This window comes from Bos indicus x Bos taurus, chromosome 23 (genome assembly GCF_003369695.1).
Source record: "Bos indicus x Bos taurus breed Angus x Brahman F1 hybrid chromosome 23, Bos_hybrid_MaternalHap_v2.0, whole genome shotgun sequence".
NCBI lineage: Eukaryota > Metazoa > Chordata > Mammalia > Artiodactyla > Bovidae > Bos > Bos indicus x Bos taurus.
Window position 1 is genome coordinate 33,427,748 of NC_040098.1, and position 16,059 is coordinate 33,443,806.

At 38.6% G+C, this 16,059-nt stretch overlaps 1 protein-coding gene across 7 annotated transcripts in view; it reads right to left on the minus strand.

Moving 5' to 3' along the window:
• CARMIL1 (capping protein regulator and myosin 1 linker 1) overlaps positions 1–16,059 on the minus strand; it is a 308,279-nt gene that overhangs the window by 121,918 nt on the left and 170,302 nt on the right. For all 7 annotated transcript variants that reach the window (XM_027524071.1, XM_027524067.1, XM_027524073.1 and 4 more), the window contains exons 9-11: positions 15,433–15,508; positions 9,713–9,801; positions 8,267–8,361 (exon numbers count right to left, since the gene is read on the minus strand). In XM_027524071.1, coding sequence (XP_027379872.1) covers positions 8,267–8,361; positions 9,713–9,801; positions 15,433–15,508 — 260 coding nt within the window. The remainder of the gene's footprint in view (positions 1–8,266; positions 8,362–9,712; positions 9,802–15,432; positions 15,509–16,059) is intronic.

The following is a 16,059-nucleotide window of genomic DNA, read 5'->3' on the forward strand; positions in this document are numbered from 1 at the left end:
GCTACCATATATTGGGTTGACCAAAAAGGCCCTTTGGGTTTTTCCATAACATCTTACAGAAAGCCCTGAACAAACTTTTTGACCAACCCTGTATAGAACAGATAACTATAGGAGAAATTAAGAAAGGACACCATCATGGGTAAAAGTGATAACTAGCAGGAAGCTGCTGTTTAACTCAGGGAGCCCAGCCTGGCATCCTGTGACAATCTAGAGGGGTGGAGTGGTGATGGAGGGAAACTTAAAAGACAGGGGAAATGTATATAATTTTGACTGATTCACGCTGATACACGGCAGAGACAACCACAACATTGCAGAACAATTATACTCCAATTTATAAGAATCACCCATTTATTAAAAAAAAGTTAATAAGAACCTACTCTGTAGTACATGGAACTCTACTCAACACATAAAACTGCAAATGCCTACAACCAAATGCAAGGACATCCACCATTCTATTCAATCCTTAATCAGAAACTTTCCTTTAAAAAGGAATAAATAATAACAGTACTACTTTTCTCTAGAAATAGAACTATCACACCCTAAGTAATGAAAGCAATAAAAGGTGAGGCTCCTAAGTTAGAATAAAGGTAAGTAAAGTCATGTTTGATCATTTATTTTAAATGAAAAAAGCAGGATTAAAGGTAAAAGAGGACTAAAGGCTCAAACACAAGACTGTCTGGTTAAAGTATTTTTTTCTCTAATTCTAGACTAAGTTTTACTAAGTTCTTTCTCGACAAAATGTTTTGTTTCAGCTTCCTAGGCATCCACAAATCATAAATACATTCTATTTCCTCTTTTAAGAAATACCCTTGCTAAGTGCTAATGGAATGAAAGGCATAAATGAGGTCAGTTACTGTTCAGTTTTTCAAAAATAAAAGAACTGAATTCATTTTTAATAAAAAGTCCTCCACTTTGGCAGACTTCAGAAATGGGGTCTTAGCAACAAGAATAAATTGAGAGTGGTTGGCAGCCAAAATCTTAGGAAAAACAAAAAAATTCACCTGCCTTGTATTTCCTGAAGTTAGTTACTAAATAGCGCCATGGAAGAAGCTGATCATCGAGAAAACATTTCCCCCACTAAGAAAGGACAGAAGAGACTTTTTAACTTCTGGCAAAAACTATTCAATCCTGCCCCCCAAATAAAGCCACACAGCCTTCAGAGCTATGAATTAAAACAAAATTTATCACCAACAGCTTTCATCTGGAGACTTTACTGGATGAATAACCCTTCCTGTAATTTATTTTTGTTTTAGTTTGTGCCAAATTTAGAAGGAAAAAAAGGTCTAATTTTTATTTCTCCTTTCAAAATGGAAACCATTATAGCTCTCTCTGCTTCAAAATATTTATGACTAATAAAAAGTAACTATAAAATGTTTAGAATTTTAATTTGGAATCAGAAGTTATTAACTCACAAAGACAGGAAATTAAATTTGACATTGCTGTTTTACCCCATTAATCAGGCATGTACTTAAAACTCTATGACAGTAACATGCATGCATGCATACTGAGTCGCTTCAGTCATGTCTGACTCTTTGCAACCCTGGAGACTGTAGCCCACCAGGCTCCTCTGTCCATGGGGATTCTCCAGGCAAGAATACCAGGGTGGGTTGCCATGCCCTCCTGCAGGGGATCTATCTTCCTGACCTAGGGATCAAACCTGCGTCTCTTAGGTCTCCTGCATTGGCAGGTGGTTCTTTACCACTAGTGCCACCCAATTACATATAAAACTCTAAAATTTTAATATCCTAGAATTTGTGTGATTCACATGGTAAGGAAAAAATGGTTTAAAGTTGGTCCTTGTTGATTCAGTTCAGTTCAGTTGCTCAGTTGTGTCTGACTCTTTGCAACCTCATGGACTGCAGCACACCAGGCCTCCTTATCCATCACCAACTCCCGGAGTTTACTCAAACTCATGTCCATTGAGTCAGTGATGCCACCCAACCATCTCATCCTCTGTTGTCCCCTTCTCCTTGTTGACTGAAAGCATAATATTGGTAATTTTACAAAATTCTGCCCATGGAGTTCTAGCAACATGATCAGGGAAACAAATGACTCTTTCTTGGCTGTTAGAAAGCATATAGATTGGAACACTGTAGATGTCAGAACACAGGTGAAAGTTAAAATCTTTAGATTTCTACTAATTTCAATGGCTTCCCTGGAGAGTTCAGAAACACTAAGAAAACTAACTAAATAAAAAAAATATAAGAGACTTCCCTGGGGGTTCAGTGGTTGAGAATCCTCCTGCCAATATAGGGGGCACAGGTTCCATTCCTGGTCCAGGAAGATCCCAATTATCACGGAGGAACTAAACCCGTGTGCCACAACTGAGCCCACATACCTAGAACCCGTGCTCCAAAGCAAGAGAAGCCACCACAGTGCAAAGCTTGCACACCGCAACACAGGTAGCCCCTGCTCAACAACTAGAGAAAGCCTGCATGCAGCAATGAAGACCTAGCACAGCCAAAAATAAACAAAACAAATAATAAAATATTTTTTAAGATAAATAAAACATGATGGAGTATTTCCATTTCAAAGATAAAGTTGAGAGGAAGAGATTGAAGAACTAGGAATACAGGAATAAAAGACTAGTGGGAAAAAACAGTCAATACACTTAACTTTTGAATGCCCTAAAATCTAAATCTATGCAGTTTTAAAAATATTGTTTTACACTTTGTAAACACAAAGATATCAGTTAAATATGGCTAAATCATGACTCTAAAGAAAAGTACTTTCTGTTGTATAGCTGTCACATAGAAACCTGGCATCTTTAAATATCAAAGTGCTTAAGAAAATATATCGACATGCTGTGGAATAAGCCAATGTTTTCCAAATCTCATACACAAATATTTCCTTTTACTTCCATAGGAAATGGAGACAGCCAAATCAGAAAATCCAAAAGACAGTAGAAGAGACTGACTGACTGATCACTCATGAACAATCAGTCTGAACAATCAGTACTAGGTAGAACTCTGTAAGCTTTTCCAAATTATGTAAACACAGCTTCCTGATCCATAAAAGGAGAGCAACATTTGCACTATTTAACTTCACAAGGCTACTCTTTGAGTCAAATGTGGCAGTAAAAGTTAACACGTATTGAGTGCACAGTATGTGACACGGTGCACTGCTATTCCTACGGCTTTTATGTGTATTCTCATTTAATCTTTAAAACACCCTTTTGTGGGAGGTGCTATTATTATTTTAGAGAAATCTGAGGCATAGAGAAGTTAGGTAATTTGTCCAAGGAAACTCAGATGAAAAGTGGAGAAGCTCAGATTTGAACCCACATATTCTGACTCTAAAACCCACTGATACACACTGAAATATGAAGGATCTACCCTGCCCTCAAATGTAAGCAGCATTTCTAGAATCCATTTGTCTTGTCTTATTCAGATCAAATCAGAGCCACCACGAGATGGTCAGCAAAAAAACAACTTGGGTGCATCAGGTCAACATTTCCAAAAGCAAAACATTTCAAGACAGGATTCTAAATCATCTTTAAACAAAATAATCCAATTTAGAATAAAGTGAGGGGAGGAAATCAGGACAGACATTCCTGACGAGGCTAAGATCATAAAATCGAGGGGAACGGGGAACGGTAACCAGGGAGACTGGAACACAGAGCTTGTGACATTTAGAGAAGGAAAGTGTGTGAAACGAGTGGAGAGAGAAGAGCTCTGTTTCCCAAAACACTCCACTTTAATCCAAAAAGTCATCAGATCCAAAGCATTAGTCAGGAGGCGATGACCGGAACACCCTGGTTCAGACACCAGGTCAGTCCAGAGGACTCAACACAGAGCTAGTTAATAAAGTGCAGTAAGCATAGGGAGTTTCAAGCCTTTTCTACCATGACCCACATACAGAAAGAGATTTGACATTGTGGTACAGGAAGCTCATACCAAAATAAGCACATAGACATATAAGCAAAAACTAAAACCCCAGTTTTCCTGAACAATGCACTCTGATATTTTCTATTGTGTTCCATTTCTTCTTTTTATTAAAATGCTTACCAGGTCTTGACCTACAGTCTGAAAACACACAGGACTAGGAGGCCAAGAGGAAGCTGGGGAACTGGCTGGCCCTGCAACTGGGATAAGAAGAGCTCATGAATGCGTGTGGTCCATTCGCTGCCCTGTGGGGCTCCTGCAGAGCACGACGAGCAGGGCATCCAGCATTGGAAGCACTGCCAGTACACACGACCCCCCTCCTACTAAATCATATTTCAACCTCCTCCACCAGCAGCCCCTTAACAACAGAAGGCTGCTTGTCCTCTGAGCACAAGCCTGACGGGGAGGCTGAGCTGTAAATATCAGGGCTTTGCTGCATCAACATTCATATCACAATGCAAGGAGCCAAGCTTCCGCTCTGAGAGTTTCCAAATAAGGCCCTGAGAGGATGGTTCAGGTGCAAAAATCAAATTCTACTTGGTACTTAAATTCCTCAGCATTCTAGGCTGCCAAACCGCCTTGTGTTTCTTTGCGTTTCCTTGTAAATAATCTTCCCAGGCTTGGCCTCTTTTACAGACTAAACAATTCAACTGCACACTCCTCCCCCCATGCTTTTTTATTGTTTTTCAGTGAAAAGCTCAGAAACAAAAGTCATGACCATTTTCCCCTATTTTGAAGTCTCTATAAATATTTTACATTCAGTTGGATTTCTTGTGGACTCCCCATCCAGGAGCAGAAAAGCTACCAATCATCTTTAGGTATTTAGCCTGGATGGAAGAAAAAAAAAAGCCTGTAAAGAATTTGTGTTCAGGAGGCTCAGTCCAAAGAATGGAAAAAAGGTGGGGAATACAGGTGCTGGCAGTTGTCCAAGAGCTCTGGCCAAACATAGCAACGAAGGAATCTAGAAGGGGCAGAAACACAGAAAGCCTTAGTTTGAGAAAATATTTTCAGGAGTGTCAAGGCTTGAGTGTAAGTGAGCAGAAAACACCCTGGAGAGTCGGCATCTATGTGTGAAGCTCTGGAAAACATGCTTGGAATGATTCTTGGTTCTCACACCTGGGAATGCAGGTAGGAGAAAGATGTACAAGGATCAGGTCACACAGGTAGGGAAGTGGAGGAAAAGGCGGGGACACGTCATCTCTCCACACCGGTTCTGACTCTGCACAAAAGAATCTTGATAAACTTCACCATGGTTTTCAACTCCAATTTAAAAGTGACAAAAAAAGGAATTCTATTATGAAGTGAAATTCAATTTAAAGAAAATATTTATTGATTGCATATAAGGTCTTGGGCTAGGTGTGGTGTGTCTTAGGAGATTACAAGAGAATGATGGACAAGGAGGAGGAATGAGAAGTAAGGCTGGTACAGAGACATCCATATCTAATTCCAGTGCAACAGAAGGAAGGAACTGCTATCTCAGGAGTTCAAACTCAAGATGAGGAGTCAACAGATAAGGCTGTCCAGGAGGGCTGCGCCTCAGGGCATACGAGGCACACCACAGGAAGATAAAGAGCCCCAGACTCATTCTTCCCCTAAAAGCATCTGCCTACAAAGCGGGAGACCCGGGTTCCATCCCTGGGTAAGATCCCCTGGAGAAAGGAATGGCACCCCACTCCAGTACTCTTGCCTGGAAAATCCCATGGACGGAGAAGCCGGGTACGCTACAATACATGGGGTTGCAAAGAGTCAGACACGATGGAGTGACTTCACTTTCAGCCTCCCAAGCCCAAATAATTTGAAAGATCTTTGGGGTCTCTTTCCCTAAATATATTTTTGGGGTTCACCCATGTCACAGCAGGACCAGCACCTCGTTCTCCTGTGCTGTGGAGCAGGGTTCCACGGTACAGATACACCACATTCTGTTTATCCCCCCACCAGGGATAAGCATTTAGGTTTCCACTTTGGGGCAACCATGAACTTCTATTAACACTCATTCACTAGTGTTTGAGTGGACATTCATTTCGTCTCTCTTGGGGACCACCTAAGAGTGAAATTGCTGGGTCATAGAGTAAATTTGTGTTTGACTTTTGGCTAAACAGCACCCGAAGAGACTGCCCCATTGTACACTCACACCAGTAATGCATAAGTTCCCATTTTCCACATCTTTTCCAACACTTATTTTGATGATAGCTCAACTACTGGTTGTGAGGTGATATCTCAGTATGGTTTGAGTTTGCATTTCCCTGATGACCAAGGAGTGTCCCTTACTACACTCTGGATTTCACATTCCTAGCGACCAGCACTTAATAATCATTGATTCTGTCCAGTCAGGAGACAAACATGATTGAGTTCCTTCCATCCTAAAAACAAAAGCAAAACAGCCCTACTGTCTATAAAAGGTGATCTACATGGTTTTAGTCACCTCTTGGTAGCATTTGACTAGTAGAGAGAACACTTGTTTTTCCTAAAGAAAATACTAAAACCCCAGAGAAACTCCTGTTCCAGAGTTACGTTTCCAGTATTTTCAGCTTTGCCTTTTACACCTATGAGAGTGTCTTTCATGTGATCTAGTTTTCCAATTTAGTCTCAACCTTCCTTTAGATTCACTATTTCAGGTGCTAGGAAGTTCCTCTTCAAATGTTTCCTTGGATGCCACATGGGTATCTTTCAATGAAGAACAATGTCAGTAACAGGAACAAAAATACAGAACTGAGTATCTATACCAGGATCTTCAGCTCAGTTTAATAATTAACCCTCATCAAATATATAACATCCCGAGATGAAAGGCCCTTAGTCAACAATGCTGGAAAACATCTGTAATAAATACACAATGAAAACAAAGTATCCCCTCTAGAGATAAAGCTACTCCTTCTTAAATCTCATCCATCAGTGTTCTCCTACTGAGAATTCAAACTCTCAGGCTTCACTTTCTAAAGCTACTCACTCTTCCCTCTACTCATGCAAACATCTTCTAATAAAACCTTCTTTTGCCTCCTCATGAAATCTAGTCCTTCAACTCCTCTCTATTCTCACACTCAAATCTCATTAAAAATTAAAAGACATCTGTGATAGGCAGAACTGTAAGCTGGTCCTCAAGATTCCTATCCCTGGCAAATACATCCTACATAATTTAAGTGTGTGGGGTAGACCAAAGAACATGATGGGTTATCACAAATCTAAAAAGAAATGATACAAGTGAACTTACAAAACCGAAAGAGACTAAGACATAGAGAAAGAATTTATGGTTGCTGGGAAGGATAGAAGGAAGGGACAATTAGGGAGTTTGGGATGGACATGTACACACTGCTGTATTTAAAATGGATAATGTATAACAAACCACTACAATATTGTTAAGTAATTAGCCTTCAATTAAATTTTTAAAACTAAAAAAATTAAAAATTAAAATGGATAAGCAACAAGGACTGACTATATAGCACAGGGAATTCTGCTTAATGTTATGTGGCAGGCTGGATGGGATGGGAGTTTGGGAGAGAATGGATACATGTATATGTATGGCTAAGTCCCTTTGCTGTTCACCTGAAATTATCACAACATTGTTAATTGGTTATACCCCATTACAAAATAAGTAACTGGGAAAAAAAGGAATATGGTAGGATATCACATTGTGATTAGGTTACTAATCAGTCCACTCTGAATTAATCAAGAAGGAGACTGTCTTGGAGGAGTCTGACTCAAACAGGTGACCTGTCTACAAGAAAGTGAAGCATCAGAGAGCTGTGCTTCTGCTGGCCTGGAATGCAAGGCAGACAGTAAAGTTGGGAGAGGAGGGGACCACGTGGTGGGGACGTGAGCACAGTCTTCAGGCACGGGAAGTGCTCCCTGACTGCCAAGGAGCAATAAAATGATGACCTAGTCCTACAGCCTCAGGAATTTAATTCTGCCAACAACCAGTGAGCCTGAGAAGACCCCAGATCAAATAAACCCCAGCTGACTTGACTTCAGTCTCATGATACTGAGCAGAGAACCCAGTCAACCTGTACCCAGACTGACCCAAAGACACTGTGTGATAATAAATCTATGTAATCTTAAATTGCCATGTTTGTGGTAATTTGCTACCCAGCAAGAAAAAGTCAATACAATCGTTTAAAAAATAATATCCTCCTTTCCACTTGGATCAATTCCAAAAACTATTCGTCAGCTGATACAATCATATTGGGTCAGCCAAAAAGCTCATTTGGATTTTTCTGTAAGATCATACAGGAGCGTGAGTATTTTCACCAGAGGCTGGAAAAAATTTAAGCCAACAAGAGCATTTATAATATAATTACAACTAAGACACACTATTCACAGGCATGGCTAAATGAAAACTCCCTAATCCTCTTACAGTTCTGGCATCAACAGTCATGTAAATGCTACAGTACCTCGATCCTCCAGTGGGTTGCCAGCAAGGTTAATCGTGTGCAGCCCCGAAGTGGGATTATGTGCTAGAGCACTGGCCAGTTTTTGTGCAAAATCTCTGCAAGTAAACAAACATTAAGACACAATGTGTAAAACGACTCAATTAGAAAATTTAATGCTAGAATAGCTACAGTGAAATTTAAAAAAAGGAGGAGCCTTTACAGTATTAACCTATATATCATATTTGTTAAGAACCAATCTTTACAATTAATCTATATATCATATTTGTTAAGAATCAATCTATGTTCACGAGTACATTTCCTCATTAGAGAATCCATAAAGTCATAGCCAGAATATGGTTCATCTTGATCAGTCCGAACCTCATTCCAAAGAAAAATGTATAATTGCTCCTTTAAAGATACATTAAAGAATGCTATTAATAGTACTTTTGGCCCTTCTGTGACTTAAATCCTGAATTGAATTGTTTTTCACAAAAATCACAATAGGCTATTCCCTATATCAGTTTTAATTTCATGCAATACTCAGGAAGGCAGAAGTGACTGCCCTAATTGTTGTTGAATTTGAAGGCTATATTTGCTAGCACTATATTTTCAGTTCAGTTGTTCAGTCATGTCCGACTCTTTACGACTCCATGGACTGCAGCATGTCAATTGTCCATCACCAACTCCCAGTTTGCTCAGACTCATGTCCAACAAGTCAGTGATGCCATCCAATCACCTCATAGTCAAAAGCACTATTTTAGGTGTGTTTAACTTAAAATAATGTGTTACGTGCTATGACTATGAAACTGCCAAGCCTCCTCACTTAGTAGCAGTGACGTCTTTACTCCAGCGGGTTCAAAGTCCCATGCCCCTAGTAAGGCTTGGGTATTGTTACTGAACCACACTAGATGAAGATTATTTAAGTGTGAATTTGAAAGGGGAGAGAAATGGCTGAAACAGATCAAAGCCAAACAGTAACATCCTATGAAATGTGCCATTACTATTCCTACGATTTATGAGTAATGGTACTAGTAAAAGTTAACACATAGCATCTCTAATATGAAAGATTTTGAAACTTTTCTAAACACTTTCCTTGTATTAATTCATTTATCCTTACAACCATAGTTCTACAAAGTAAGCACTACTATCACCAACTTAAAAATGAAGAGACTGAGGTACAGAGAACTGAACCAACTTGCCCAAAGACATGAGGCATCTGACCCAAGGGTCCATGCTCTTAAGCATTATCCTTATATACCCTCAAAGATACCATGTGACACACCACAAAAGAAGATAAAATCCTTGAACTTTGTAATAATGATGGGGATCACAGGGACTTTTTTTTAAGACGAGAAAACACTATACAGGTGATATCATTAACTTTTTTCTCAAAACCATGTATTAATTATAGAAGAAAGGGCAAAATGTTTTACAGCAACACATTCATACATTCAGGAAAATACTCACATTCTAAGTCCAGCATTTTCCAACACCAATTCTTCCAGTCGATTGGACCTGCTCACCACCCTCAAGATCTGTTCACAGACATCAGTGGACTGTAACAGAAAATATTCTTTGACCATATCGTAAGTCAGAATACGACCTCACTTCACCATCATAAATCCTTGCAGCTACAAAGTTTTCAATAAATCATTCATCCAATCAACAACCTATGAGTTGACAACTACTCCTACACATCCTGCTGATGAAGATTCAGGGAACAAAACAACATAAAGGAAAAAGTCCCTGACTTCACAAAGATACCACCCAGAAGGCAATCAGACAAGAAGGAAATACACAATTATGACAGGAAAATAGGCATGTTGGCAGTGCTATAAGCACATAGATTTCATGCAATCCTGGGAAAACCAAAAGAAATCCCCAAGAAAGTGATACCCAAAATAAAAACCAAAGACTGAGTGGTAGTGATGATGGTGATAAGGCTGATGATGAAACTCTACTTACTGAGTTCTTGTCATGTGCCAGGCCCTGAGCTAAGCCCTCTATGTGCATTTCATTAAAAGCTGTTAATTATTATTCTTTTTATAGATAACATTTAAAGACCTAATGTACTTTAAAAGAGAGGCTGAATAACCACTTGATAAATGTTAGGTGTTACAATGTTGCTACTAGTAAGTAATCTCTAAACTAAGGTAAGGAATAAGAAAGACTTTAATAATTAATCATCTCGTGTTAATAAAGCTCATGTTTTAAAAAATTATGTAGTCATAAACTCACGTCTTTCAAAATATTTTAAATGCTTAGGATATAATGTTAAATGAAAATACATAATTAAAATGAAGTGTTTAATAAAGATTACAGCAATTGAAATGGCTAATATATGCAGCCAAAAAGTCTTGAGGGGACTATGAGAAATCAAGAGTTGTGCCCTGGTAGAACCGTGCATAATTTTTTCTTTTAAATTTTTACCTATTAATGCTTTATATTTATTTATATCCTGCCTTATTCCAAAACTAAACTTAAGGTAGCTCCTGACCTTAAAATTATTCAGACATTGAAAAGTGATTTTTAAATGTCATCATAACTTAAGGTCTCTTTAAATCTTTTATGTTATTAAAAGAGAGAGAGAAATCATTTTGTGTGGTATAGCATACAATAGAGCAGTTTCTTTTCTTGAAATAGTACATAAAATATTATAGTTCTTTATCAGATCATGAATATCCAACTGGCTTAACCATTATTGGAAAAGCATAAAATGTAGCACAAATTCTCCAGTCAAGTAGCCTTTAGAAAAATGAATTGGAAAACCACCAAGAGGCACAGAATTTAAAGCTTTTATAATTCTCGTGTCCTGCTTGATTCCTCTGGGTTTATAATGCTGCCTTCATACTATTCCTGGGTTTCTAATGTGACCCACAGATTGATGAGGGGAGAGGAAAATTAATTCCAAGTGACCCAATGCCTGCAATTTATATTGTGCTGACGGTGGTGATTTTCAAAATGCTGACCCCTTATTAGTACCATTCTTCGCCTTACAATATACAACTAGAGGAAATGATCTTATTCTGTGTTATGATAAAAGGTGATTACTCAGACATGTTTTTGTGAAGATTATTCTAATTTCCAGAAATAATCCATAGTATCATCACCTTTCCAGGGCTACCTCAGAGCACCTAGAAAAGTAATTTACCAAAGCTGAGTTGTGAAGCAAGGCTTTCATCTACTCATTGGAAATTATTACTGTAATTAAAATTTATTAAAGAAAATGTAGGAAAAGTGTGTCCAACTTTTCTTCAACATGCCAGTAGGGAAGATGTGTGATAAGTCGTTCATGATTACATTAATTTTGCTACCTTTTATTAAATGCCAACTACATGAAAAGTGTTATTTGCATATATTTGTTATATACAAAGAATATACATGGATATTTTAAAGAGATACACACACAAACTTGGACACCAAGAAAATGTTACCATTACAGTAGTCTTCCCTAAATGTCTTATTGCATGTTCAGCACTTTGTTTACAGATTTAAGGAAAAGTTTTTTTTTTAACAATATGATAACTCTCTAAGAGCTTATATTTATTTTAAAATCAAATGTATAGCATGAAAACTGGAGAAATTACTATAAAATTACAAATGAACTAGTCCAAAATAAAACAAATACGGAAGTTTGAAACTGAGAGGAACCACATACCGTATCTGGTCCAAGCACATAATTTTTAAAAGATTTTAAAAGACCTAATGATGCTCACTGACTTACCTAAATGATAAAAAAGAAAGTTGAGCAAAATCCCCATTCTACTGAGATTTTATGAGTCCAGAACCTTGGCCCTAATTGTGTATTTGGCATATCTTCAAAAACAAAAAACAAAAACAAAAAACCCTCTATCCTTCTACTTAAATTTGGAATAGTGACTGCTAACAGACTTCATAAGATCAGCATAAAGCATGTAAGTCACATTTTTCCTGTGGGACAGTAAGCACAGGAGACTTCTGTTGTGCGAGAAGCAATTTTAATAACCCAGAGAATTCATATAACTTGAGACGTCCCTTCTTTTTACACTTTGTGTTTTAAAAAAGCTGAAGAAGGTGTAATGCATTCCTGTGCCTCAAATAAACCAAGTATTAGAAAATGTTTCAAGATTACATATTGCAATAGCCATCAAAGGCAAAGTATCATTCCTTTATACCTTTGGGTAACAAACATGGAAAAACCGCTAATCTCTTTGAAAACTTGCAGAGAGATATCCCCAAGAGTATTTCTCATTTTTAAATGCTAAGCATTAAAAATATACACATTTTCATTTTTGTGTTTAAATCTGTTAGTAGAAAAGCAGAGAAGGCAGTAATCCTCAAATCCTGTCTTCCACTTCCCACCATCCCAGGGCATCCAAAAAAGCACACAAGCACGTACATGCTTTGTCTGGCCAAGACTGAAATAATTACGTGCGTGTTTTCTTTCCTAAACACCTAAGGCGTTTAAAAAAGAGATGCTGCCTGGGAGGAGTAACGATAGAACAGCAGCTCGAATGGCCTGATACCAGTGATTTCAGATAACTTCCTAAAGAGGGATGTCCACAACTTCCTCAGAGCTCTCTTGTGCCCCATTTTGAAAATCACGGGCTTAGGTGAACGTCTGAATGAGCCAGGAAAACTAACTTGGTAGCAAAGCATTGTTCTCTCTGATCCCACAATCCCCGGGCTAATCTACTTCTCGTTCCTCGAATGGCTCCCCTCGCACACCTGCAATCTCTGTTGGCTCAGCCCTGCAAACGGTCCCCATCCCTGCAAACAGCAAATGAGAGGCTTCTGTTTCCAGGTCTCCCATCACGGCTGTCTGCTCACTCACTCCCTGGGGGTCACCATCCGTACTTCCATCATCACTGATCTGACACCCGCCTGTTTAGCTGATACAGTTTCCATAATTCATGCTCCCCCATTTGTTCACTTCTCAGCCTCTTTGCTAATCTGACTGTGAGGATGGCAATGACAGCTGACAGTTGTGAAATGCCTGTAGTACGTTAGACATTGTGTTAGAACTTCCATATAAATTATTTGGGCTTCCCAGGTGGCAAAGAGGTAAAGAATCTGCCTGCCAATGCAGAAGCAAGAAATACAGGTTCAATCCCAGGAAGTTTCCCTGAAGGAGGAAATGGCAACCCACTCCAGGACTCTTGCCTGGAAAATCCCATGGACAGAGAAGCCTGGCTGGCTATAGTCCGTGGAGTCACAGAATCAGACACAACTGAGCACCGCCACTATATATATATAATTTATATATGTAATAATAATTTATATATATATATTTATAAAATTTATAATTTTATATATTTTATATATATAAATAAAATTGACTCATCTCAATAACCTGCAAATGAGTTACATTGCTGTGTCCATTCATTCATTCAACAAAAGTCATTTGACATCTATTGATTAAACCAGCTTTTACTGAGTAGCTACTATGAGCCACGTACTTTGATAAACCACTGAATGGAGATAAATAAGACATGAGTTCCAATTAGCTCCCAGTAACAGGGATATAGCAAACAGAGGCCCTGGAAGATCAAATAATGTATCCAAGGTCACATAGCCCTGTAATAAGAGTCCAAATCTGAAACCCAGATTTGTTTCTAAGCCCACATTCTTACTGTCAACCACATTGGCTCTTAATAATCCCCAAATGAGTTCCACCCAAGTTTATATCTATAACGCCTTAAGCCACTCACACCCCAGGCAAGTTCAGCAGACTGGCCACCAGGAAATCTCAACCTTCCACTTTCAACAGATCCAGGTCTCAATCCAAATCTTATCTCTTCACTTGGAAATTTTTTAAATTTTTTTCAAATTTTTCAATTGGAAGATAATTGCTTTACAATGTTGTGTTGGTTTCTGCCATACAACAATGCGAATCAGTTATAACCATAAATATCTCCCCTCTCTCCTGAGACTCCCTCCCACCACCACCACCCCCAACTTACCCCTCTAGGTCATCACAGAGCCCCAGGTTGAGCTCCCTGTGTTATATGGCAACTTCACACTAGCTATCTATTTTACACATGGTAATATATGTCAAAGCTACTTTCTCAACTCATCCCATCCTCTTTCCACCCACCCCCACTATATCTACAAAACCTTTACATCTGCATCTCCATTCCTTCAAAACTACAGTGAACTATCACCTCACCCCAGTCACAATGGCCATTATCAAAAAATCTACAAACAACAAATGCTAGAGAGGACGTGGAGAAAGGGGAGCCCTCTTGCACTGTTGGTGGGAATGTAAATTGATACAGTCACTATGCAGAACACTATGGAGATATGCCATCTGACCCAGCAATCCCACTACTGGGCATATGCCACCCTGAAAAAACCATAATTCAAAAAGATACATGTACCTGAATGTTCACTGCAGCACTATTTACAACAGCCAGAACATGGAAGCAACCTAGATGCCCATCACTCAGAAAAGCTTAACCCCCTAGTTTCTATCACCTCTGAAAGTTGGAGACTTAATGTTAAGAGTCTCCATTAAAACATCTAAATTATCTCCCATGCTCAAATGAAGCAGCAGAAACCTAACTCATGGATAAGCTTCTGTCCAAATGGCTGCTTTGAAATTGTGGGGACAAAAAAAAAAACAAAAAACAGCCCAACAGAGCATCTTATTTCTACTAATAAAACAGACCAAAACTTTGGCTCCCCCATGTCTTATAAAAACTAACAGATTTCACTTTGATTTCATTTTGCTTACATGTAAATCTGCCCAAAACCTCATCTAGAAAATTAATGTTAGCTATCAAAGCTCCAGACCAACTCTACCTTGGTAATGTTTTCCTAAATTCTCAGAAAGGGAAGCTTTGTGGAGATGGAATGCAAGATAGGAACATAAAATCTGTTATTTGCAGCTGTGCAAATGTAACTTTAATAGTTTTTGCCAGTGGAATGAGGGTATACAGACGGCTCCACTAAATGTGCCTTTCTGTTCATCATCTAAAATTGCCTGAAGCAGCTGAAAACATGAGGAAGTACTTTTCTGAAGCATCTCCCATTACAAACTTTGTAAAATGTTCTGCAGATCATTTATAGGAACATATTTCCCTAGAAATAACATGTATTCAGCTCACCAATATCGTTGAAAAACAAATATGTGTCTGTTTTTTGTTTTTTATAATTTTCAGGTTTTTGAAATTCAGCAAAGCTAAGCAACATTTTCAATTACTTACCAGTTTTAGATCCTTAGAGGACAGCTTAGTGAACCACTGATTGTATTCCAGAGCAGCAATTATAGGTATTAAGTCCCTGAAGTGGAAATAACAAAATATATGAACATCTCTTACAATAGCCATATTGATGTCTGATTTTTAATCCATAACATCAAAGTCCACTTGTTAATTTCTATTATTTACAAGCACAACATTCAGCTAAACCTATTGCAACCCCTAAACAATAATTACATACTTTAGGACAGACCTTCAGAATGATATAAACAGAATTCCTTAAAGTTGAAGATAAATTACCTCTATGGACTCTCATTTCTATTTCCAAAGGAAAAGAGGTTGGTAGCAGTGTTTGCTTAGAGACCCTCCTTGCTCTAAGAGATAGCTTATGTCTAATTCCATACTGCTGCTGCTAAGTTGCTTCAGTCGCATCTGACTCTGTGCGACCCCATAGACAGCAGCCCACCAGGCTCCCCTGTCCCTGAGATTCTCCAAGCAAAAACGCAGGAGTGGGTTGCCATTTCCTTCTCCAATGCATGAAAGTGAAAAGTGAAAGTGAAGTCGCTCAGTCATGTCCAACACTTAGCGACCCCATGGACTGCAGCCCACCAGGCTCCTCCGTCCATGGGATTT